Below are 24,911 nucleotides of genomic sequence, written 5' to 3'. Positions count from 1 at the left end.
TGTTTGAACTCCAGTGAGATTAATAGTCTCTGATGTCGGTTTTATTCCCTTCATGTGTTGCTCAACTCATTTGCAGATTGTTCGTTTTAACCCATTTTTAAGCTCTTTGTATCAATTAGTCTTTCTTTAACCGAGATAATGAAACACTTACAAAATCATGCATATTCAAATGTTTTTTTTTTTAACAACCATTTGCTTACCATGTCCGTTTTAGGAGCTTGTTATGTTTAACTTTGCCTCCTTTCTGCCCCAAATCCTCACTGTCATGCAACAGTTAATTGCCATTTAAATGTTTACAAAGGGTTTGTCCATCTAGACATTTTGCACATTGTTTTGGTGCTCCAAAAAGAAAATATAAATGCAACAATACTGCAAACTCTGTAATTTTGGTTTCAAACACTAACTAACATCCACACCATATAAATGCACAAACATCCCCCACCCCCAGAGCTCTCCCCCAATTAGCCTTATAAAAAATCTAGGCAAATCTGTATTTTCATTTAAAGTAGCATTATGCATTATCTGATATGCCACTCCAAGCTCCTTCACCTAACTGTAGGAGAATTAACAATTAGGCTCAACTGCTGAATATCTGCAAGGAGAAAAGATTAATTTATAGTTTTACTTCTCTTTGTCATAAGTGGCTTAAGAAAGATGTGGAAAACGATTCAAGCAGAGTCCCTTTCCTTCCTCTCTTCTCTCGCCTCTGTCTTTTCAGGTACTTCCCAAACCTACAGAATCTTAGTTTGGCTTACTGCAGAAAGTTCACAGACAAAGGTTTACGGTACCTGAATTTAGGGAATGGATGCCACAAGCTCATCTATTTGGACCTTTCCGGCTGCACCCAGGTTTGTCTCTCAGCCTTCTCTTTCCTGCAGCAGGCGAGGAAGTCCTCCGGGGGCCGGGCTACATCCAGCCCTCATGTTATACTAATGCTGTGCACGGACTGCAGCACACTTTTCAGAGGTTTTGAATTACACAGCCACAGCTGCTTAAATTTTCCCCAGGATCGCTACTATAGGCTCCTGGCTTCCTTCCACTGGAGTGTCACATCCACACACGGGCCGCGCTCATTGGATGATGAAACAGACCACTTCTGTGTAGATACTTTGAGCACAATTATAATACCAGAGTCCAAATGTTGAAAACTTTAGAATTGCTACCAAGATACAAACAAAGGAAAAGCCTTTTGGGGAGGGGAGAATTTGCAAAGCACTTCCTGAAAAGTCAATTAGCACCCACATGGGCTTTCCAAAAATAAATAGCACTGGGTAAAATCCTGGAAGGGCTCAATGTAGCCAAGGAAATACAACAAAGATTGTAATTTTTAAAAATGTATTATATCCTTGGGCTAAGTAACGTGGAGATTGGAGATCTACATGGGGAAATAAATTGAAGTCTGGGGGAACAAGGTGAAGGAAAATTGGGTAGAAAATAGGGTGGAGCTGTGCAGGGTAGGCCATGGCACTTTGGGATGAGTTACTACCTCACTGGTAGTTTCTTCTGCTCTATTTGGGCAGATTTAAGTCGTGGCCCTTTTAACTTCTTTTATTCTACCTCTCTGTGTATTTTGTTAATATTAGTATCATAGTATGTTCGTCCTTCAATGAAAATAATGTAATAGCACAGCTGAGAACTGGCTGCGACACTGAGAGTTCTCATTTACTGAGCTGTCACTATACGGCGGGCACCATGTTGAGTGCTTTACACACATCAGTATCACTCCTCATACAAGTGCTATATAGTGTGTATTTATTACACCCATTTTAGAAATGAAGAGACCCTGGCTCCCCAGGTTGCACACCCAGTGAAGGCCCTTAGTGCTGGTGCTAGTTAGGAGCACCTGCTGGTACAGATGTAGACAGGCAGTGCTCTGGAGCGAATGCCAGCCTAGTACCAGTTCCTTCTCCAAGTTCTTAAGTGGGTAGAGCTTAGCTACTCACAGCACTGGCATTCCATGCTTCCCTAGGCACTGGGTGGTTTGGAGGAGGCAGGGGAAAGGCTAGGAGGGCTTCTAGCTAGGGGTGGAACATCTAGAATTTACATTTATTTCTGATCTTCTGATGTGTAGCTTGCTAACCATCAACATCTACTATCACTCCATGACCGACATGGACTTAACATTCTCTTCAGCTTAACTGAACTTGAGACAGGCTTTTCCTGACTCTAGCCCCTGACCGCCCTTTTCTTAGGGCATATTTGTTTTAAAGATTTTATTTGTTTATTTGAGAGGGAGAGAGAGACAGAGCCCAGGACCCTCAGATCATGACCTGAGCCCAAGGCAGATGCTTAACAGACTGAGCCACTCAGGCGCCCCGAGCATTTATTTTAGAAAACTTGCAACTGTACATTCTTTCTTTGCTCTCTTTGAGATAGATAGAAACCTCATTAAAAGCTTCTTGCAGGTTTTACGACCCAGGAATGTCTTCCTCAAGGGCCCGGGAGCCATCCTTTGATACGTAAGCATTAGGGGAAATAGTACTGGTATCTCCCAGTTTCTTTGGGAGGGTAGATGCTTACTCTCACTCTGGGTGTCGTTTAGCAAACACAAAGGGCCTAATCACAGAGAAAAATATTTGCAAGTTCAGGGATAACTCAATGTGCATGACACATCTCTCTAAAGATGCATCCTCCAAGATTTTTCCACCAGCTCACCCAGGGCTTAAAAACCCTCGCCGCAGTGTAGCTTACCTCCTTGTTCTTCTCAGTTCCCACAAGGTAATGATTTTCACAAGGTAGCAACAACATACAACTCATACACAGACACACAAACACACATACAAATGTCCTAGGGATAAATATTCTCAGACACAGTAAAGTCAAAACGAGAGGATGCAAATCAATGTGCCTCTGGCCAGATAAACACACAAAACACACAGACAAGTGTTGATCTATTTTTAAATTTTGAGCCAACATTTAAAATTTTGGAGTTTTCATAAAGAAATCTAGACTTTAAGTTTCTCTTAAAAAACTGGCAAAACCAGCGAAATTGGGCCTGCATTGCCATATGGCTACAAAGGGTCAGCACCGAGTTGCCCTTACCTCCTTGAAATGGAATGCTGGCCTCGCCTCTACTCAGTAGGGTCCGCACATGCCCATAGGCCTCTCATGCCACTGCCTCCCCTGCCTGTCCTCAGCGGGTATTTAAGTTTGGTCTGAATGTATAAAGAGTAGATTTCTTTTCCTGATTGTCCCTTAATCTGTAAATCTCAAACCACCGTGAAGTTAGGATTTCACATCACTATGCAAATAGAGTTAAGTTTCTTTCGTTCATCCATCTTCTACTCCCATCTGTGTATTTCATAATTCAACCGAGATGTAACCCCAGGTGTCAGACACTGTTTCAGTCACTGGAAATTGTGCCATTTGAAACCGGGCCCCTTTAGGCCCACTGGGGAGTAAGAAATGAGCTCGTTATGAACCCCAGATATCTCTAAAATGACTGCTGCCCTAGATGCAGGAAGAATGGATGAAGCTTGGATGTTACTGCTTCAGAGGGATTTGTGAAATTCTATGAGGAGGCTCTGTTCACTTCCCCAGCTCTGGGTGTGAGGACAGTGTCACTCTTCCAGGCCTACTTGTATTGATACGACGGTACAAAAATGGTTTCAAAGAAGGAAAACTGATGATCCACACATTTCTCAGGTTTTCCGCTTGGAAACGAAAATCTATTTTCTTTTTGTAAGTTTGGGATTTTGCACTATGAAGTCATGTGTAATACATCTGCCCAAGAAGAAAGGTCCTAATAAAACAAGAGGACTTGAGAATAGAAGCTCACACCTACCTGCTTTCCGCTGGTGTTAACCAAGTGCCTGCTGCATACTGTGCACACGATGATGAGTAAAACAGCATCCTGTCTCCCAGGAGCTCTGGATTAACATACGTGAAGTATGTAGAGGGCTAAACTTTTTTTTTCTGTATATATTTTTTTATTGGAGTTCGATTTGCCAACATATAGCATAACACCCAGTGCTCATCCCATCAAGTGCCCCCTCAGTGTCAAGGGTTAAACTTTAATGTGGTTGTGGCTGCTCCCCAAAAAAGGAAAGATGTTATTTATACAATACTGGGAAAGTATTTTAACGATACTTGTCAGAAAAAAAAATACATGGTGGAGAACTGCAAAGAAAAGTGAAAATCAATTACACATGTTTTAGAAATACTCTGCATTTTGGGGGGATTGGATAAACAGTGTAGGTGCGTTCAGTGACAGGACTGATTTCCTAATGAAGACCAGCACTTGCACATGCACTTGCATGTCATCATCTTTAATGTGGTTGAAGTGATCCTTCTGTTCAGTTCCTTCTCAAAAAAGCCTCTGCCTGCTTGGCCTTGAATCAGGATAGAGCCACACTCTAGTGAGCTCTTCATTCACTACACACTGCAAACCTCTAATCATACACTTATCACTTTGAGCTTTCTTTTTTCACTTTTTAAACCTTTGCTTTTTTTCTCTTTTTACACATGAAGCACAAAAGCACAAGAAGCAAAAAAATTTAAATTATCTGAAATTCACCACCCAGAAATAACAAACACTATTAACGTTTCAGGATAAGGCTTTCTGATCTTTTCTTCTATGTACAGCTATACTTCTTTAAAACTGAAGTGGATTATATCGTACACATATCTTTTATTATTCCATAAAGTTAACATCTCCCTGTTAAATATTTTCTATAACTTACCTTTAATAGCTATGTAGTATTCCATCGTATCAAAATACCAACATGTGTTTAACCATTCATTAGTAGCCTACCATTTTCTTCTATCATCAATAACCTGTGAGGAAAATTCTCATAACCATATATTTCCATATGTCTAGGCAATTTTTTGGTATGAATTTTGAGAAGTGAAATGGTCAGAGGATATAGTTCCTTTTAAGGCCATCCATGCTCCACAAAGGTTGTCAATAGAACTTACCATAAATGTAAAGTAATGTCTGGTATCTTCATAAGAATAATATGTAAAAAAACATTAGCCAATTTGACATTGAACATGATATTTTATGTTTTAATTTATATTTCTCTGATTATTTGTAAGGTTAAACCATACCCAGGCACTTAATAAATACTTGTTAGATAGCAGCATTTTTCCCAACAGGCTGCCATTATTAAAATATTTTTCAAATTAATTAAAAAGTTTCTTTCATATCCAGAGTGCCACATTTTCATTATACTATTTTCAGAAGAAGAAAGAAAAAAACAATCTACATTCACCTAACAAAAAATTCTGATTGAATACGTTGAACACATTTAATATATCTGCTTCTATATTTACTATTTGCTCAAAGTTATAAAATCTAAGCTTATGCCATAAAACAATTTTTGAAAAACTATACTTAAGCAGAATTTGGGAAGACTTTTTGCAGACAAAGTAGTTTTATTATTTAAAGAAAGTGGTCCTTTGTGATCTACGGTCAGGGAGACATTTGGTGACAGTGAATGGGTCCATCTTATTCTGTGCTCTGAAGAATGATGTGTGATGCTCTTACTCATGGTAGACATTTATCAGATGCTTATTGAATATCTGGATTAACATCTAGTTGTTTTTTTTTTTTTAACATCTAGTTAAATAAGTTATACTAATGAACTATTTTATGAAATGTTGGTAGTTTTTCCTTTGCACCTCATACTCTGCTTCAGGAACCATTTCTCTCCTTTCTCTTGTGGCTCTGCCTCGAGAGCAGTACATGATAGTATTTGGGAGCATGGGTTCTGGGGCACTTGCATTTTAATCCTGAGTTTGCCATTTACTACTTATGAGACTGGGGCAGGTTTCCTAAGCTTTCTGTATACTCCAGGTTCTGTATCTCTGAGATAGACACATATAAGTGCCTCATACGTGTGTTGTGTAAATGAAATGATTGACACATATAACGTGCTTGGAACAGTGCTTCAGGGATGCCTGGGTGGCTCAGTGGTTAAGCATCTGCCTTCGGCTCAGGGCGTGATCCCACAGTCCCAGGGTCGAGTCCCACTCTAGGCTCCCTGCAGGGAGTCTGCTTCTCTCTCTGCCTGTGTCTCTGCCTCTCTCTGTGTCTCTCATGAATAAATAAAATCCTTTTAAAAAATAGAATGTGGCTTCACACAGTAAATGTTTAGTAACCATTAGGATTTTTCTATGGGTACTGAGTCATTTGACCCAGGTCTAGACAATCCTTAATTGCATCTGCAGTGGCTGTGATTTTTCCAGGAGACGAGGATGACCCTACCAGAACCATTTAGACTCCTTCTAGATATTCAACATTGGGAAAAATAAATTCTGTTTTCCTGAGGTTGCAAGGCTTGGAGAGTGTAAGTCTAGACTAATGTGTTGTCCTTTTATCATTTGTGTACATATAAGACACTTGTGTTGGGTGTACACATAGGAGCTGAATGTCTGGGTCATGAAGCATGTGTAAGCTTGGTTTGTGTTAATTCTGTTGGTTTCCTAAATTGGCTGTGTCAATCCTAATGAAATTTTTGTAATTTAAAACTCTCGGGGATCCCTGGGTGGCCCAGCGGTTTAGTGCCTGCCTTTGGCCCAGGGTGTGATCCTGGAGTCCCGGGATCAAGTCCCACATCGGGCTCCTGGCATGGAGCCTGCTTCTCCCTCTGCCTGTGTCTCTGCCTCTCTCTCTCTCTCTCTCTCTCTTTCTCTCTCTCTCTGTGTTTCTCATGAATAAATGAATAAGATCTTTTTTTAAAAAAAAAAAAAAACCTCACATAGATATGATTCCTCTTGGAAAGCTAATGCTGTGGCTCTCCACACCTATTTCCTATATTTCCCCACAAGATTTATTTTCATAGCAGCAGTATTATCAAGAGAGGTAGGAGAACCACATTCAAACTTAAAGTGGGTTTCTATCCTGGTAAGTACTCTTCCCTTCTCAGAAATTACCAGTAAATATTTAAATTATCTTATATCCACTTCCACATTAAGTAGGTTTCATTGAACTTTTCTCTTTTCAAATATTTTTTATCAAGCATTCAGAACCTATCTATTGGTGACCACTTTCACTAAAAGAAATTAAGAAGAGGGGATTTGTTTTTTATTTTTTAAGATTTTTATATACTTCTTAGAGAGAGAGAGAGAGAGAAAGAGTTAATGAGTGAGGAGTGCATGAGCAGAGGGAGAGGCAGGCAGACTGCTGAGCAGGAGCCTAATGTGGGGCTCCATCCCCGGACCCCAGAATCATGTCTTGAACCAAAGGCAGACCCTTAACCAACTGAGACACCCAGGTGACCCAGAAGAAGCGATTTCAAATATGGTTTTTGGACACCTGGGTGGCTCAGCGGTTGAGTGCCTGCCTTTGGCTCAGGGCATGACCCCGGGGTCCTGGGATCGAGTCCTGCATCGGGCTTCCTTCATGGAGCCTGCTTCTCCCTCTGCCTGTGTCTCTGCCTCTCTCTCTCTGTGTCTCTCATAAATAAATAAATAAATAAATAAATAAATAAATAAATAAATAAATAAAATCTTTTTAAAAATTACTGTTTTCTCTGCCATTTTGTGCAGGGGAGAAAAAGTACTCAGGGGAAGAAACATAACTGGGAATTTTTATTTCATTAGTTAGATTTACTTTATTTTATTTCACCTATTTTGGGACCCAGGCACCAGGAACAGATTTAATCGTATTCCTCAGTTCATGGACTTTCATTATCAGCCCATGTAAGGCCGCTCTCCTGTTTTATTGACTTCCTTTTACCCACATTTTCCACTCCCGTTCTCCTCCCCCTACACAAGCAAACCCTCTAATTTGTTTTATGTGATTTCGTATATGTTCTTATAGACATACAGGTTTCCTCTGCTGTGCAAAAGTACTGTGTTCCTATGAAACTTTTCTTAAGCAGAAATGGCATAAAGCAAACAACCAGTAACCACTAATCCATACGGAAACATCCTTGAGTGCTCCCAGGCCCTAAAACTAATCTTTTTTAGGTTTTCTGACATTTAAGGACACGTCTTGCTAATGGATGCACAAAATAAATAGAGATAAAGCACAGCTGCTCTGAGACCCAGTTGAGACCAGTGGCGGCTTGATGCTGGGGTGCTGAGCTCCCAGGGAAGATGCCACTCGGACTGTCTCTGGTGCCTGCTGGCTCTGTAATGGCTCACTGCAAAATCCTCTTTGGATTTCTTTTGGCTAGTGAAAATAGGTACTAATGGAGGTCTTTTTGTAAAAGTGAAGTAGCCCAATGAGCTTTCAAAAAGCAGGGGATACCTATGTAAGAATGTAGTCTTGAGTTCTTATATTGTGGTTCTGTGTGTATATGTTTTAATTCTCCTGCATGATGCTGTGCTATATGTCTTGCTCTTTTTCTTCTGACAATATTTCTAAAGTTGACTTTCTAAAGTGCCTCTTCTTCTCTCCAAACCCTGAATCACAGAGAGTCCCAGGGTTCAGTGCTTGGTCCATTTTTCTTCTCAGTCTATACCTGATCCCCTGGTGATCTCACCTAGATCATGGCTTTAAATATCACCTACAATAATGAGCAAATATATATATGTATATACACACACACACAGATGCTCACTCACCCATATATACATACATATGTATGTAATATATGTCTATAGGAGTGTGTTTACAGACATATACACGTATATATGCTTGTAGGAGCCTATGTATCCATATGAGATGATATAGAAGTAATCTATATTTATAGAAGTAATATGAATATATGTGATATATATATATATACAGACACATATATATGATAGGTATCTCCAACACAGACTTCCTTCTCAAATTTCAGACTCCTATTAAAAAAAATCCCTGCTCTAAAAAAAAACTCCTTGTTCCACCTTCAGCCTTCCCCGTGTCACTTAAGGACAGATGCTCCACATTTACAGTTCCTTGGGCCAAAAATCTTAGAGTCACCTGTTACATCTTGAATTGTAACCCTCTACATTCACATATTGAAGTCCCCAATCCCTAGAACCTCCTTTCTTGGAAATAGGGTTGTTCCAGATGTAATTAGCTAGGATGAAGTCATTAGGATGGCCCTTATCCAATATAAATGACATCCTTAATAAAAAAGGGGACACTGGGACACAGATGTACTCATACAGAACAGTGCCACGTGAACATGAAAACAGCCATCTACAAGCCAAGCGAAGAGGCCTGGACCATATTCTTCCCTCTTCCCTCGCATTAAAAGAAGCAACCTCAGAAGGAACCAACCCTGCTGACACCTTGATCTTGGAGTCTTAGCCTCCAGAGTGGTAGGATGACACATTTCTGTCATTTAAGGCACCCAGTTTGCGGTACTTTGTTACAGCAGATCTAGCTCACTAGTCTGTTATCTTGGACCTTTCTCTTTCTCTTACTGCACATCACTCTGCCAGGAAGGCCAGGATGCTGTTACTTCAGAACTACCTGGGATCTAACTCTTCCTCACAACCTCCGCAGCTCCCAGCCCAGGTCACCAGCATCTCTTGTCTACATAAATGTCATGGGCCCCTAACTGGTTTCTCTGCTTTCACTTCTGCCTCCTATAAGTCTGCTCTCAACTCAGCATCTAGAGTGATACTTTTAAAACCCAAGTTGGAAAAATAAAGAATAAAAAAAAATAAAACCCAAGTCGGGGGCGCCTGGGTGGCTCAGTGGTTGCGCGTCTGCCTTTGGCTCAGGTCATGATCCCAGGGTCCTGGGATCGAGTCCCACGTCGGGCTCTCTGCATGGAGCCTGCTTCTCCCTCTGCCTGTGTCTCTGCCTCTCTCTCTCTCTCTCTCATGAATAAATAAACAAAATCTTGAAAAAAAAAACCAAACAAGTCAATGTCCTCCCTCTTCTCAAATACCTGGGGAGGCATCCCATTCACTCAATAAAAGAAAGACCTCAGCGGGACCTTCATGACCTTACATTCTCTGTCTTCTCCTGCAACTGCCCCTGTGGCATGAATTCTTACTACCTCCCCCTTACCAACTCTGCTCCAGTCACACTGGCTGCCTTGCTATTCCCGTTCCCTTGGCACACGAGCTCTTGGCTTGGAGGGGGTTGGCACTGGCCATCTTTCTTGCCCAGAATCCTCCTCCTGAGCTTTCTGGGTGGCTACCTTCCTCATCTCCTGGGTCTTTTCCCACACATCCCCATAAGTGAGTAAATGGATAACAAGGTATGAGCTAAAATGCTCCAAAGATGCCTACATTGGTTCCCTAGTAACTTTAGCGCTCTCCAAAAGTTCTTGTTTCTTTCAGAATCTCAAAATAGAAAAATATGGGTAGGGTGAAGAGCTTTCGTGGAGAAGACAAAGCTTTCCTAGCTGTCGATGAGGAAATCCCAATTAGGACGGCAGTGATTCCTGGTTAGACTTTCCCTTTATCCTCTGCTCTTGCAAGGATTCTCCTGTGGATATGATCTTTGGGTGGCCACTTCCCCTACAGATTTATGTATCCCCAACTGTGTGTAGCAGTGGGTTATGACACTGTGTAGGAAGCCCAGCATGAAATGACTGCAGCAATGCTGGGAAGGAAGGCTAGGGCTGTAGCCAGTCTCAGGCTGAAACCGAAATTCCTGGAAAACCAACAACTCTGAACGTGGGATGAAAGAAGGAGCCAGATGAAGGCCGAGGTTCCCATTTATATATTCAGATTTAAAAGAATTAAACCAGAGAGTTAGGGGGCACCTGGGTGGCTCAGTCAGTTGAGTGTCTGCCTTTGGCTGAGGTCATGGTCCCAGGGTCCTGGGATTGAGCCCCGTGTCGGGCTCCTTGCTCCATGGGGAGTCTGCTTCTCCCTTTCCTCTGGCTTGCGTGTGCATGCTCGCTCACTCTTTTGCTGAATGTCTCTCAAATAAATAAATAAAATCTTTAAAAAACAGCAACAACAGGGGGATCCCTGGGTGGCTCAGCGGTTTGATGCCTGCCTTTGGCCCAGGGCGTGATTCTGGAGTCCCGGGATCGAGTCCCGCGTCGGGCTCCCGGCATGGAGCCTGCTTCTCCCTCTGCCTGTGTCTCTGCCTCTCTCTCTCTTGCTCTGTCTATCATAAATAAATAAATAAAATCTTAAAAAAAAAAACAGCAACAACAGTTAGAGAACTTGTAATAGGAGCTTCTGCTCCTCTGCCTCCCCTGTTCTTCATTTCCAGCCTGTTGTTTTACTAGGCTCACCCTTTGCCCTCTGTTTAGACACCCTCATGCTGACCCTTTCTCCCATTCACCAAGTTAACTGTTCTAGATCTCTGAGGCTTCGTTCAGTCACAGTCTTCTCTAGGAAGCTCTCACCAACCTCTTGTTAGGATTCTCGCGTGTTCTATAACCGTACTTCCACTGAGCATTCTCTAGGTGTTCAGTGGTCTGCTTATTTGTCTATTCTCCCCATTGTGGGCTCCTTGATGGCCAGGATGCTGCCTTGTTGACCTGTGTATCTGCCTCCTTAGCACATAATACAGTACCTTGCATGTAGTGGGACTGTGATCAATGTTTGATGAATGAATAAATGAATGAACAAATGAAAGAAACAGCAGCCAATTTCAGGGCATGGTCAGCCAGGTGCTTTAGGTGGAAGCTCAAGGAGTCTGTTAAGTAGCTAAGATGTTGGCGACTTGTCAGAGCAAAGCCTCAGAGTCTTTTCTTGGTAAGGGTGGAGTCTGACATTTCTTTAGTTTTTTGTTTAAAGATTTTATTTATTTGAGAGAGAGAGAGCTCACAAGAGGCAGGGGTTGGGGGCCGAGGGAGAGGGAGAAGTGGACTCCCTGCTGAGCAGGGAGCCTGATGTGGGGCTCGATCCCAGGACCCTAAGGTCATGACCTAAGCTGAAGGCCGACTCTTAACCAACCAGGAGCCCCTGACATTTCTTTAGATTCAGGGGAAGATGAGCCTAGGAAACTATGAAATACTATGGTGAAAGTATTTTCTTCATAAGTTATTTTTCAGTCACTAGACACAAGTCAAGAAAAATGAAAAGGGACAGCATCCCAGAAATGTCCAAATGACTCAGTGCAATAATAATTAATCAGTAGTGCTTGTACTGCTAAGTCTCCCTGGGACCCGTGAATCTTAAAGGTAGGTTGTGCAAACTGCGAACAAGAAGATTCCAAGGTCATTTCAGTTCTCTCTGGGCTGCATAAAGTCTCACCTCCCCTTCCAGAGAAGCAAAGATCATGGAAGGCCTTACTCGTTCACCTCTGGGGATTGCGGTAGAGGTGGGAGAAAGTCACAGAGCCACGTCCAGGAATGAATGTACTAGCCGGATGGAACGGAGATTGCATAAGCGAAGCAAGGGGAGAAAGCAATTTCTTTTTCTTTCTCTCTCTCACACAGCAGAAGGCAGTGGGATGGGCAAAGGAGCCCCAGCCTGGAGTGGGGAGCCCTGGGATCTAGTCCTTGCTATCCTCCTCACCGCTTGTGCAACTCTGGACAGTCACGTGGTCTTCTGCCTCAGTTCCCTCATCTACACAATGGCTCGTTTGGGCTAGATGATCTCTGAGGTCCTTTTTGGCTTTAGGATCTTGTGCTTCTGTGTGGACGTCTGGTCCTTGGCACAGAACTGAGAGTGGAGGCACAGTTTTGCTAGGTTATCCAATAGGTAGTTGGAACAGTAATAGTTGTGCGACCAGCTGCACCAATTGCAAATAAGCAGATTATGTACCAAAATGAATTGGCGACAGTTAATTTCAAAATTGCAATTCATTTATATTTGTTTGATTCCATTTTCCTTTATTCTGTATTTTCATGGATGGCAATAATTTCTGTCATTTGTTGGGTACTGACTGGGTGCTAGGTGTTGAGGTTTTTCCTTATTATTTTATTATCTCATTTAATCTTTATAAATAACTATATGAGGTGGGTATCATAACTCTCGTTTTAGACATGTGGAAACTGAAAAATGGTGTGCTGGCAAGTATTTAACAACTGGCAGAGAGCAGGAAAAGCCTTGATTTTCAATGATTGATCATTTCCATGGTGTAAATACTCTCACCATTAACTATTTCAAGTTTCCAATGAGAAGTCACTGAACAGAGAGTTGGGAAGAGAGGTACCATGGTATACCATGAGGTTATATTTTCACTATACAGATACAATAAACAATATCCTCAAGAGCATAGGTAATAGTAACACATAATAAGATAATTAGGAAGTGACAAGTTTGAGTATTCACTAGCTTTGTTGATATAATTTACTTAAAGTTTATATGATTTATTTTTTAATCTGGCTGTATTGGGGGGGGATTTATTTATTTATTTGAGAGAGAGAAAGAGAGCATGAGCAGGGGGAGGGGCAGAGAGAGAGGGAGAGAAGCAGCCTCCCACTGAGTGAGGGGCTCCATCTCCCAGGGTTTGAACTCTCAGGGCTCCATCTCACAACTCTGAGATCATGACCTGAGCTGAAACCAAGAGTCAGATGTTTAATCGACTGAGCCACATAGGAGCCTCTAATCTAATTTAACAACAGGCTTGCAGAGCCTAAAAATTCAACAGTTTGTGCTTGCAAGCTGGTATAAACTGGCCCCACACACCACTTAAAATGAAGACAGAGTAAGTAACTTTCCTAAGGTCACACAAAAAATGTCTGGCTGAGATTAGAACCTTGATCTCACTAATTCTGAAGAATAGGCTCTATACCAGCAGACTGTAATTTGTAAAATTGTAAAGTGCTATATACTGCATATGGTAAAAAAAAAAAAAAAAGTTGCATTTCCTATTTGAAAAAAACAGTAAGTGGTCTTAAGTGTCATTAATAAGAAGGAGTTCTAGTGGAAAAACAATCATGAATCAGAATAGCCACTGTACAATTTCTGCATCAGTTCTTGTGCCTCAGTTTCCCTGTTAAAGGAATGCTTTATATCTTTTCTGAATCACACTTCAAACTGTGTTGGGGGAAAAAATAAAATTCATGAAAATTGTTTTATATTTCTTGTAAGATAGGACTCATAAATTTAAATGGTTGTTATGATATTAGTTTGAGTGTAACTTCATGCTAGCCATATTGAAAATAAAAATAGAGAAATACAACAAACACCTACTATTAGCATCCATTGCTTAAGACAATCTCTTTGTAGGCAAACTGTATTAGGATGTTTATTACATTAAGCAGTAAAAAAATGAAACATCTGGCAATGATTTTTAGATCTTAGAAAAATCAGATGGCAAAATGAGTCTCAGAGGATGAAGATCATGTTTCATACTCCTGAAAAAAGGTTTGACAAAAATTTTAGTGCTTTCTGAAAAACCATACTTATTTCAGTTTCCACTCTGTTCCCTATCTTAGGATGTGACTTACAGACAAAATTTCATAAACTCTTCACAAAACTGTCCTTAGGTCTTTGGACCTAGGTGAAGCCTGTGGTTAGAACTCCAGCTGTAAGCCACCCTCTAGCTCAGTTAATCTAGACAAACCGAGTAGCTTCATGGATCATTGTGTTGGAATAAGAAAGAATTATGGTTGTGATTCTCTTAGTCAAAAAGGAGATAAACGTCCATTATAGTACAGGAGAGGCTGTGAGTAATTTGGCCATTGGATGAGGAAAAGAACAGAATAGTGTACTCTAAACAAGAATGATAAAGTTTAAGAAGGACCAAGGCTGCCTCTACAGATCACAGCCCTGAGTCATTGTGTAGTGAATGCAGAGTTGACATGCATGCTTGCCTTCCTGGCATCTGTAGGCTTCACTAATCTTGTATTCTAATTTCTCACTCACATTGGAAGATGAAACTTTCTTTTTTATGATTGGCTGTCCGGTGTTTTTAGATAAATACAGTAATCTTTAACAAATGACCACACTGATTACCTCCTTCCTCCGCCTTTGGAACTAGTAATTTTAACTTACATTCTACAAAAAATTTATTCAACAACTACTTAGTCTACTAACAAATAGTTGTTATATCATACTGTGCTCCAAGCCCCTGTGCTGTACTGTAAAGGACATAATGGATAAGATGCTGTCTGTGTTTCTTGGCAAGAATATTAGACATGTGCATAAGTAGTTATCATACAAGGCAGATGATGCAAATTCAAACTGAGGGCTATGGTGTTTGGTGTTCTGGGGCCTAAGAGGAAGAAACAGTCCTACCTGAAGAGATCCAGGGAGGGTACCTAGGAGAAATGCGTTAGCAAACGCAGAGGAGGGGGTAGCCATGAAGAACATCTAGACTGGAAAGTATGGGGTCATCAGAGGGATAATAAGTAGGCCTCTCTTCCTGTCACCACAGGGGACACAGTATTTGAAATCCTGTCAAGGCTTTTTAGCACAGGTCCTGGGAAGTATTGCTATTTTAGAAGCTTGTGGCACATTTGAATGCAATAAAACAAACTGTTCCATGTTTTGGGAAAAATCTTTGTCTTTCTCTCCAACCACTCATTCCACTTGCTAAGCCAGTCTTCTTTGAGGTTACCTGGAGGTCATGAAGGATATATGGATATGACTAAAGTCATTACATTATCCATTAGTCATTGGTTACAGTGTTGTTCAAATGAGAGAAACAGCTGGAGACGGTACAGGAACACAACTTGGGCAATGTCTACCTAAGATAGATATTTCTAGCTGTCATAGAAGGTCTGGCCCTACATATATCTCTTTTCTGTGTTGCTGAGTTAACTGGTCCGGAGACAATGTTATAAAGAAGTGGGAAGTGTGAGCTTAGTACTATGCTAATTCTCCTTGAGCTAAGTTTCTTTCTTTCTTTCTTTCTTTCTTTCTTTCTTTCTTTCTTTCTTTCTTTCTTTTCTTTCTTCTTCTTCTTTTTTTTTTTTTTTTTACCATCCTGGAGAAGCAAAGAGGGATCTGAGCTAGTCCTTGGTGCTCACACTTTGGTTTTCATTTTGTATTGCTCACTGACAACTCATTTCCTTCACAGACAGCTCTGTCCTGTCCTGCTCATGGGTTCAGACCCACCCAGAGGCAGCTGGAGAGAATTTCCTAGGATCACCAAAACTTCTCTATCCCCAATCAGCAGCAGTAGCTGTCTGCTGGGATTTGAGATTGGAACAGCATTGGTGCGGCCAACTTCCCAACCAATGGGAGTTCAACCAGCAGAGAGCGGAGTGAAAGGGCTCCAGTTGGTGTCCAGACTAAAGCCATTTAACAACTAAACAAAGAGAAATTAGATCCCAAGTTTTGTAAGAATACTAAACAGAAAGCGCACAGGTATCAGCTGTGGCAGGGCTTGCTTCTTAACATGGTGAAGTATTTTACTTTTTCCCTAGGAGGGGAATTTTTAATTTCAGGCTTATATGACCATTGTTTCAGTGAAGAGAAAGGACAACTAATAGTTGGTTGGCCGAAAAGATTCTGGCAAGAATATTTGAGTCATAAAATATTAGCCAAGCATCTTTTTGGATATTCTAAAATAAACCATGTAGAGAACCAAGCATTTCGTGCCAAGACAAAACTAAAAAGCTCTTCTTAGAGGTTTCCCCCACCTCTTCTCTGGATACAGTCTTATTGGTTGATAGCACCAAGTGCCTGGCTGCATTGCAAGGAATCACTCAGCTGTGGCTGATTACTGCTATAATTTTTTCCCTTGTTCAGAAAATCTTGTCATGAATATGTTTCCAAGACAGCAAGAAAGAAAAGTTTCTTTCTTTCTTTTTCTTTCCTCCAGGGGAAGCCATTATTTGAAACACTAGTGGTAGGGTAATGGCCCAGGATTTGAGATAAAGGGGAAGAATTTAGAAGTATTGTAAAAAAACAACTATTCCCATCCCTGGAATTATGTGTCCTGTGGGGATTGGTGGCCTCTAGATGGTGTGACTCAGTATCATTTGTTCATTCATTCAGTACTTGTGGAGCACTCACTCTTCCTGACATGGTCCAGCCCTGGGGACAAATCTCACAACTTCTCTGAATACCATTTCTGTATGTGTGTGATGCGAGGGATGCACTAGAATGATCTCTCAAGGTCCTCTATCTCTAGTTCTTGAATCTTCACTTCTCTGTGGGAGCACAATGCACTCAGGAGAATAGTAATAAGAAAACATGTGTCCAGTATTACATGCCAGACACTGTGCTAACTAACCACTTTTACATATACATTATCCCATTTTGTTTTCTTAAGTAGTTCCTAAAAAAAAATTGGGGTATTATTATACCCATTTAACAGATGACAAAACTAAGTGTCAAGAGAGATTGAGTTGCCTTTTGTGAGAAGCAGAGCCAGGCTCAAACCCATCTCTGCTGACTCCAAGCTCCTCTGATCTCCAGATTTTTTTTTTTAAGATTTTATTTATTTATTCATGAGACACACAGAGAGAAAGAGGCAGAGACACAGGCAGAGGGAGAAGCAGGCTCCGCACAGGTAGCCCTACATGGGACTCCATCCCGGAACTCCAGGATCACGCCCCAGGCTGAAGGCAGGCGCTAAACCATTGAGCCACCCAGGGATCCCCGATCTCCAGATTTTTAATGTTCATTCACCTCCCCTGGAATTTTCTCTGGGAATACTTGTAGAAAATACCTCATTCTTGCCTTGTGGGTCTTCCGTTAGCTTTCCCTCCCTCCTTACCCACTATATAATTCTTATTTATCCCAAGGGTGATTTTGCCACTTTATCCAAGTCTAGTGCTCCCACTGCTTTGCTTTCACTTGTCCTTTACCTTTGACTTGGAATTGTTTTCAATTTTTGTTTGTAGTCAGATTCTGTACTCTTTCCCAGACTTTATTTGTCTTACTCCCAAATTTAATTCATTCGGCCCCAAACAGTTGTCCAACACAGTAAGAAATTTTAAAAAGAGTGTAAGTTCATTTCTTTGGGGGGGGTAATTAAGACATGCAGATTATAGGAAAGGGTTATGGCTAAAATAGAGCTTTAGGCTTGTAAGAGAAAGAGAAGGAAAGTAGCTGGAGTCATGCATTGGAACTTGAGAAATAGTCAAGGCTTGGGTAGAGGAAAAGAGAAAGAGGCAGAGGGAGGTACAAGGTCAGAAAAAAGCAGAGAGGTCTACTGAGTACTGGAGAAATAAGATGTCTTTCTGGCTGGGGCAACTAGGTTTAAAGACCTATGGCAGCTGGGATGGGACAGTTGAAACGGATGTTGTTGCTGAAGAATGTTAATCAGAAGGAACACTGGATTAAGAGTCTGAACATCTGTGTTCTTGCTCTGTCAATTTTTAATCTGGGGAAAAACAATCAAGGAACCTGAGCATCTGTTTCCTTATCTCCTGGAGCCTATCTCAGCATATAGGAGAAGTCTAAGCTCCTTGGAATAGCCTGCCTTTCTCTGGCTGTTCCTACCTCCTGCCATTTTGTAGTAGGTCATCAAGTGTGAGCAGTCACTTCTGAGCGGAGACTTCCATAACACTGGATAATCACATTCCCTCTCTGAAAAATGATTTCTCACAAAGCTACACAGGTTAAATAATACTCAGACACATGCATTTAAAAATGGAATGCTTCCCCTACTAAAGTAGTTATTCAACTTTGAGAAACCGAAATTCCTTAATTAAGTATTTGGGATTGGAACTTTAAAGGCTTGAAGGTTTCTGTTTTAAATTCACAATATGAGGTGACAATAAGATCTTTAAGCTTTCCTTTTAAATTTTGCCCGGTTCAAGTACTTAGTGGTGCCAGATAGAGTGGATAATCTCAAAGATGATGATATGGATAAAAATGTGGCCAGGCAAGTTCATATGATCAGCCAAAACCAAGCAGGCAAGAGCAAACAACATCAACAATGAATCTCAAATGTCCAAATTCCCCAAGGTAGCTGTGATGGTTAATTTTATGTGCCAGCTTGAATGGCCCATGGGGTATCCAACTATTCTATTAAACATTATTGTAGGTTTGTCTGTGAAGGGAATTTTTTTTAAGATTATTTATTCATTTATTCATTCATTCATTCATTCATTCATTCATTAGGGTCACGGAGAGAGGCAGAGACACAGGCAGAGGAAGAAGCAGGCTCCCTGAAGGGGGCCTGATGCAGGACTTGATTCCAGGACCTCAGGATCACAACCTGAGCCAAAAGCAGGCGCTCAAGCAATGAGCCACCCAGGCGTCCCTGTGAGGGTGTTCTGGATAAAGTCAACTTTTACATTGGTAAACTGAGTAGAGCAGATTACCTTCCCCAGTTTGGTTGGGCCTCATCCAATCTGTTGAAGGTCTAAGTAGAACAAAGGGCTAAGAAAGAGAATTCTTATATATAAATTTCTGGGGAATCCCTGGGTGGCGCAGCGGTTTGGCGCCTGCCTTTGGCCCAGGGCGCAATCCTGGAGACCTGGGACCAAGTCCCACGTTGGGCTCCCGGTGCATGGAGCCTGCTTCTCCCTCTGCCTGTGTCTCTGCCCCACCCCTCTCTGTGACTATCATAAATAAATAAGTTGAAAAAAACTTAATAAAAAAAATAAATTTCTGTGTGCAGCTCTATTTCTTTAGGATAATTTTCTCAAATTCCTGGGCCAAAATAGACATTGTTCAGATATTAGAAACATATTTCCCAAAAACTCTTTAGAAAAAAATTGTTCTAGTATCTCAGTCCACTCAGGCTGCTATAGCAAAATGCCAGAGACTAGACAGGCTATAAACAGCAGGCATTTATTTCTCACAGTTCTGAAGGCCGGGAAGTTCAAGATCAGCACTGACAGATTCAATGTCTATTTAGAGTCTGCTTCCTGGTTCACAGACAGCGCCTTCTCGCTGTAACCTTACATGGTGGAAGGGGTAAGGGATCCTCTGGGGCCTCCTTTATAAGAGTGCTAAATGCAGTCATGAGAGCAGAGTCCAAAATTACCTCTGAAAGGACCTATATCCTGATGACATCACCTCTGTGAGGGTTTAGGATTTCAATATATGAATTTTGCAGAGACACAAGCATTCAGAACATAGACTAAATATATTTCTACCTGAGGCAGCCCCTCAAGGTTGCATGCTCAGACCCTGCTCTCAAGGGCTTCCCCTGGCCTTTGACCAGGTACTCACACTGTCATGTCTGCTGGGCAACAGAACCTAGCTATACGCATGGTTCTCCTAATTCATTCACACATGCTTCCATTTACTCACGTAGTAATATTACTTGAATATCTATTCAGTTGACAGTCTAGGTACCCTGCTGGGAGCTGGGATACAAGGGAGTTAGTTCAACAATTAAATATAATGTAAATTTAACTATAGTTATGATACTTAAACAGTGCTGTAAGTGTCTAAAAAGACCCTGGCCTAATCTGAGGCTCAGGGACACTTAAGGAGGAGGCGGCATTTGAGCTGAGCTCTGGTTGTTCTGAGGATGTGGCACTCAGTTCCCTAACTTTTGGCTAGTCCTTTTTAAATAGGTGGAGGCTTTAATGACAGAACCTTGGAAGTCACCTTGAGTGACAGATGGTACACATGAAGTCTTCAGAGGTCTCCTAAGAGGTCCCTTATAGCTGCTTTTGCTTGTTCTCTGTCATGCTGTTGTGACGATGACTTTGCAGGGGTGTTCCCTCTGCTGTCTCTTCCTGGGTGGACTCTCCGTCTAATTATCACCACTCTTTTACAGTGAGTGAGTCTAAATGTCATCTGATTTCCCATTCATCCTATTTGTTATAGGAAATGAAACCTAAATAAATTATTTTAAGAAAATTCACCATAATCAAATGCATCTGATCCTTCCATCATTCAGTATTTTGAATATTCTCCACTGCCGCTGCTCCCACTAATGTGGATAATAATGGCTGAAAGAAAAATCAATACTACAAACCTGCAGTAATCAAAACAGTGTGGTATTGGCATTAAGATAGACATAAAAACCAATGAAATAAAAAAAAAGAAATAGAATGAAAGACCAGAAATAAACCTACACTTTTATGGCCAATTGATTTTCAACAAGGGTGCCAAGACCATTAAATGGGGGAAAGAATACTCTCTTGAACAGTTGGTGCTGGGGCAACTGGATATCTGCACACAAAAAAATGAAGCTGGATTCCTACCTCATACCGAATACAAAAATTAACTCAAAATGGACCAATGACTGGGACACCTGGGTGGCTCAGCAGTGGTGTGTCTGCCTTTGGCTCAGGGCGTGATTCTGGAGTCCCGGGATCAAGTCCCACGTCGGGCTCCCTGCATGGACCCTGCTTCTCCCTTTGCCTGTGTCTCTGCCTCTCTATCTCTCTGTATCTCTCATGAATAAATAAATAAAATATTTTTTAAAAATGGACCAATGATCTAAATATAAGAGCTAAAATAATAAACCTTAGAAGAAAACACTGACGGTAAATCTTTGTGACTTTGGATTGGGCAATAGATTCTTAGATATAACACCAAAAGCATAAGCAGCAAAAGAAAAAAAACAGGTAAATTGGGCTTCATCAAAATTAAAAAGTTGTGCGTCAAAGGACATTATTTAAAAAGGGAAAGACAACCCAAAAAATGGGAGGAAATATTTGCAAATCACCTATCTAAAGGTCTAGTGTCTAGGATATATAAGGAACGCTTACAAATCAAAAACAGAAAGACAACCCAATTAAAAAATAAGCAAAGGGCTTGAATAGACATTCGCCCAAAGAAGATATGCAGGTGACTGATAAACACATGAAAAGATGCTCAATATCATTAGTCATTAAGGAGATGCAAATCAAAATCACAATGAGGTACCATTTCAAAACCACTAGGGAATTTTTTAAAAGGAAAATATGGGGGCTCAGTGGTTGAGCGTCTGCCTTTGGCTCAGGGCATGATTCTGGGGTCCCGGGATCAAGTCCCACACAGGGCTTCTTGCAGGGAGCCTGCTTCTCCCTCTGCCTATATCTCTGCCTCTCTCTCTGTGTCTCTCATGAATAAACAATACAATCTTTAAAAAAAATAAAGGAAAATGAAAAATAATGTTGGCAAAGATGTGAAATGGGAACACTCTAGATTGCCTGTGGAAAGTAAAGTAGTGTAAGCACTGTAGAAAACATTTGGGTGGTTCCTTAAAAAATTAAACATAGAATTACCATATGGCCCAGCAATTCTGCTCCTATGTATACACTCAAAAGAATTGAAACACTGGTACTCAAACAAATAGATGTACATGCATATTCATAGTAGCACTATTCAAAATATCCAAAAGATGGAAACAACCCAAATATTATTCATCAACAGATGAACAGTTGAACAAAATGTGGTATATTCATTCAATAGAATATTATTCAACCATAGAGGTGCCTGGGTGGCTCAGTCGGTCAAATGTCTGCGTTTGGCTAAAGTCATGATCTTGGGGTTCTAGGATCAAGCCCTGTGATGGGCTACCTGCTCAGAGGGGAGTCTGCTTCTCTCTCTCCCTCTGTCCCATTCCCTTCCCTCCATTCATGTTCTTTCTCAAATGAAGAAATAAACTCTTTAAAGAAAAGAATATTACTCAGCCATAAAAATGAATAAGGTCTGATACATGATGCTACACCATGATGCTAAGTGGAAGAAAGGAGACACAAAAGGCTATATATTGTATGATTCCACTTACTTGAAATATTTAGAATAGGTAAATCCACAGAGATAGTAATTTCTGGGGGCTGGGAGAAGGCGTGTGTAAGAAGAAACTACCTAATAGATTAGGTGTCTTTTAGGAGTGATAAAAATGTATTGGGACTAGATAGAGGTTGTGGTTGCATCAAACTATGAATGGTTAATGGCCCATTTAAGTGATTAATTTGTGTTATGTGAATATTGCCTCAATAAGAAATTAAACAATAAGTTAGCTAGACTTATTGTGGTGATCATTTCACAAAACATACATGTAAGAAATTAAGTATTAAAGAAGAAAAGGCTAGATTCTTTCCTTCTTACGTCTGCCATATTTTATGGTTTCAGTTTTAAAATATAGTAGCAAAATCATGACATACCTTTGGTTATAACTTCTTAGGGTTTTATTAGGTGTCATGCTAATGGGTTCTCCCATCATTTTCATGTACTCTGTACAATTCAGATTTCAGTCCAAGGCTTCAGGAACATTGCAAACAGTTGCACCGGAATTATGCATCTGACCATCAACGACATGCCAACTCTGACGGACAACTGTGTAAAAGTAGGTAGTTGCAAAGTACATTTTATTCTCAGTCCTAATAGATGGGCACATTTTTTAGTGGTGTGAATTACTGAAAAGTATGAATGGGATTTTTAATTTAGTTGTTTTTATAGTAAGAAAATCATTAAAAATTTACAGACCCACACCCCCCCCACACACACACATTTGAACATTTGAATCCTTACACACCCTAAAAGAACCTTTGTTTCACAATTAGGATATTTTTGTTTCAGAGATACTGTAGCCTAAGCATAAACTTTTAGTTTTACACGTCAAACTTCTAAATGTAGTGATATTTTTCAGCATTCCATTTTCTCATGTTGTCCCTCAACTTCATAACATGATTTAATTCTGATTCCTCTCCATTACTCAAATGTAACTGTACTCAAATATATTAAATAAAAGTTCCATTGTCTTTGAAATTAGGAAAATTTAATAGTTAATATGTCTGCTTCTGAAAATATTGAGAAAAATAAATAACCTCAGTACTTTGCTAAGCTTGTTCTATACACAGTGGTAAATTTAATCATCTTTTTTTCTTCTAAAGGTGTTAGCTGAAAAGTGCACTCGTATTACGTCAATAGTTTTCATTGGTGCACCACATATCTCTGATTGTGCTTTTAAAGCTCTTTCAACTTGTAACCTCAGAAAGATCCGATTTGAAGGTCTGTGAGATTAAAAATGGGGTTCAGGATTAATGTTTAATTTTATTCTTGGGGAATTACAAATACAATACTTGTCTTCTGTTTGTTTTAAAACAGGAAATAAAAGGATTACTGATGCATGCTTCAAATATATAAAGAATTATCCAAACATCAATCACATTTACATGGTAGACTGCAAGAGAATAACAGATGGTAGCCTTAAGTCGCTTTCACCTTTGAAGCAACTAACTGTGTTGAATTTGGCAAATTGTATAAGGTAATGAGTCACTCAGTTATATATTCAAGAAATATTAATTATCTAGAATGTGCAAGACCCTCTCCTCAAGATGCTCACTGGTCAGTAAACATGAAAGTCTGTGGCAACACCAAGAAGGGGCACCCATGTGGAATCATGGGCCCTTAAAAGATTAAATGAATTCCCAGGAACACTTAAGGGCTACTTTTCCTAGTGAGGGTTCTCATGGCTAGTTCAGTTAACAGGCCTTTTCCCAGATGGGCTTTGTTAGCTGCTTAGGAGGAGCCAATCTTACTGAAGGGTTTCCTCTTGAGTACTGGTTAGATTTTTCCTCATGTGGATTCCCTAACAGATGAACAGATGACAAATTCTTAATAAAATAAAAGTTGAATTTCATCCTCATATTTCACTCAAGTTTCTACAGATTAACTACTTTTAAAATAAATGGAGGTGGGGATCCCTGGGTGGCTCAGCGGTTTGGTGCCTGCTTTCGGCCCAGAGCAGGGTCCTGGAGACCCAGGATCGAGTCCCACATCGGGCTCCCTGCATGGAGCCTGCTTCTCCCTCTGCCTGTGTCTCTGCCTCTCTCGCTCTCTGTGTCTCTCATGAATAAATAAATAAAATATTAAAAAAAATAAATGGAGGTTTTCTACTTCCATAGTTGACAAAACATTTCAAATGACTCTTTGCCACAATTTATATCCTTGATGAAACATACTTTAAATACATTGCTGAACCCACAAAGAGTAAGAGAAAGATCTAATATCTAATATCCTGATTCTGCACCACCCTCTCAAGGTGGAACAAACATTCTCTGAAATGAATAATGAATAGCAAGCAAACATAAAAGGTATCGCTGCTCTGACCATAGATGTTTATGTCACCATTGCCCAGGCTCCTGCAAGAAGTTAACTCAATGCTTCCCCGGAGGAGAGCATTTTCTATTTAGGCCTCTAGGATTCCTCAGATTAAGAATAAAATATAGCTGCTCACAATTAAAAATTGTTACATGTATGAAGACATGAGACACCATGAAAAAGAGTCACCAGAAACAGCAAAATAAATTTGACCTTCAAATAATTCAGATATTGGAGTTATCAGGCATAGGATATCAAGCAAA

The 24,911-nt window shown here is 40.5% G+C and overlaps 2 protein-coding genes across 3 annotated transcripts in view; one reads left to right on the top strand and one right to left on the bottom strand.

The window, feature by feature from the left end:
• Positions 1 to 994, bottom strand: part of LRRC17 (leucine rich repeat containing 17) — a 29,609-nt gene extending 28,615 nt beyond the window's left edge. The window contains exon 1 of the mRNA XM_026006090.2: positions 789 to 994. The gene's annotated coding sequence lies outside the window, so the exon portion shown is untranslated. The remainder of the gene's footprint in view (positions 1 to 788) is intronic.
• Positions 1 to 24,911, top strand: part of FBXL13 (F-box and leucine rich repeat protein 13) — a 200,828-nt gene that overhangs the window by 110,817 nt on the left and 65,100 nt on the right. For both annotated transcript variants that reach the window (XM_072759903.1, XM_072759902.1), the window contains 4 exons: positions 719 to 848; positions 22,793 to 22,891; positions 23,439 to 23,556; positions 23,653 to 23,812. In XM_072759903.1, coding sequence (XP_072616004.1) covers positions 719 to 848; positions 22,793 to 22,891; positions 23,439 to 23,556; positions 23,653 to 23,812 — 507 coding nt within the window. The remainder of the gene's footprint in view (positions 1 to 718; positions 849 to 22,792; positions 22,892 to 23,438; positions 23,557 to 23,652; positions 23,813 to 24,911) is intronic.

Source organism: Vulpes vulpes, chromosome 5 (assembly GCF_048418805.1).
Source record: "Vulpes vulpes isolate BD-2025 chromosome 5, VulVul3, whole genome shotgun sequence".
Classification (NCBI taxonomy): Eukaryota; Metazoa; Chordata; class Mammalia; order Carnivora; family Canidae; genus Vulpes; species Vulpes vulpes.
Note: the sequence above shows the minus strand (reverse complement) of the source record. Positions and strands in the feature narration are given on the sequence as shown.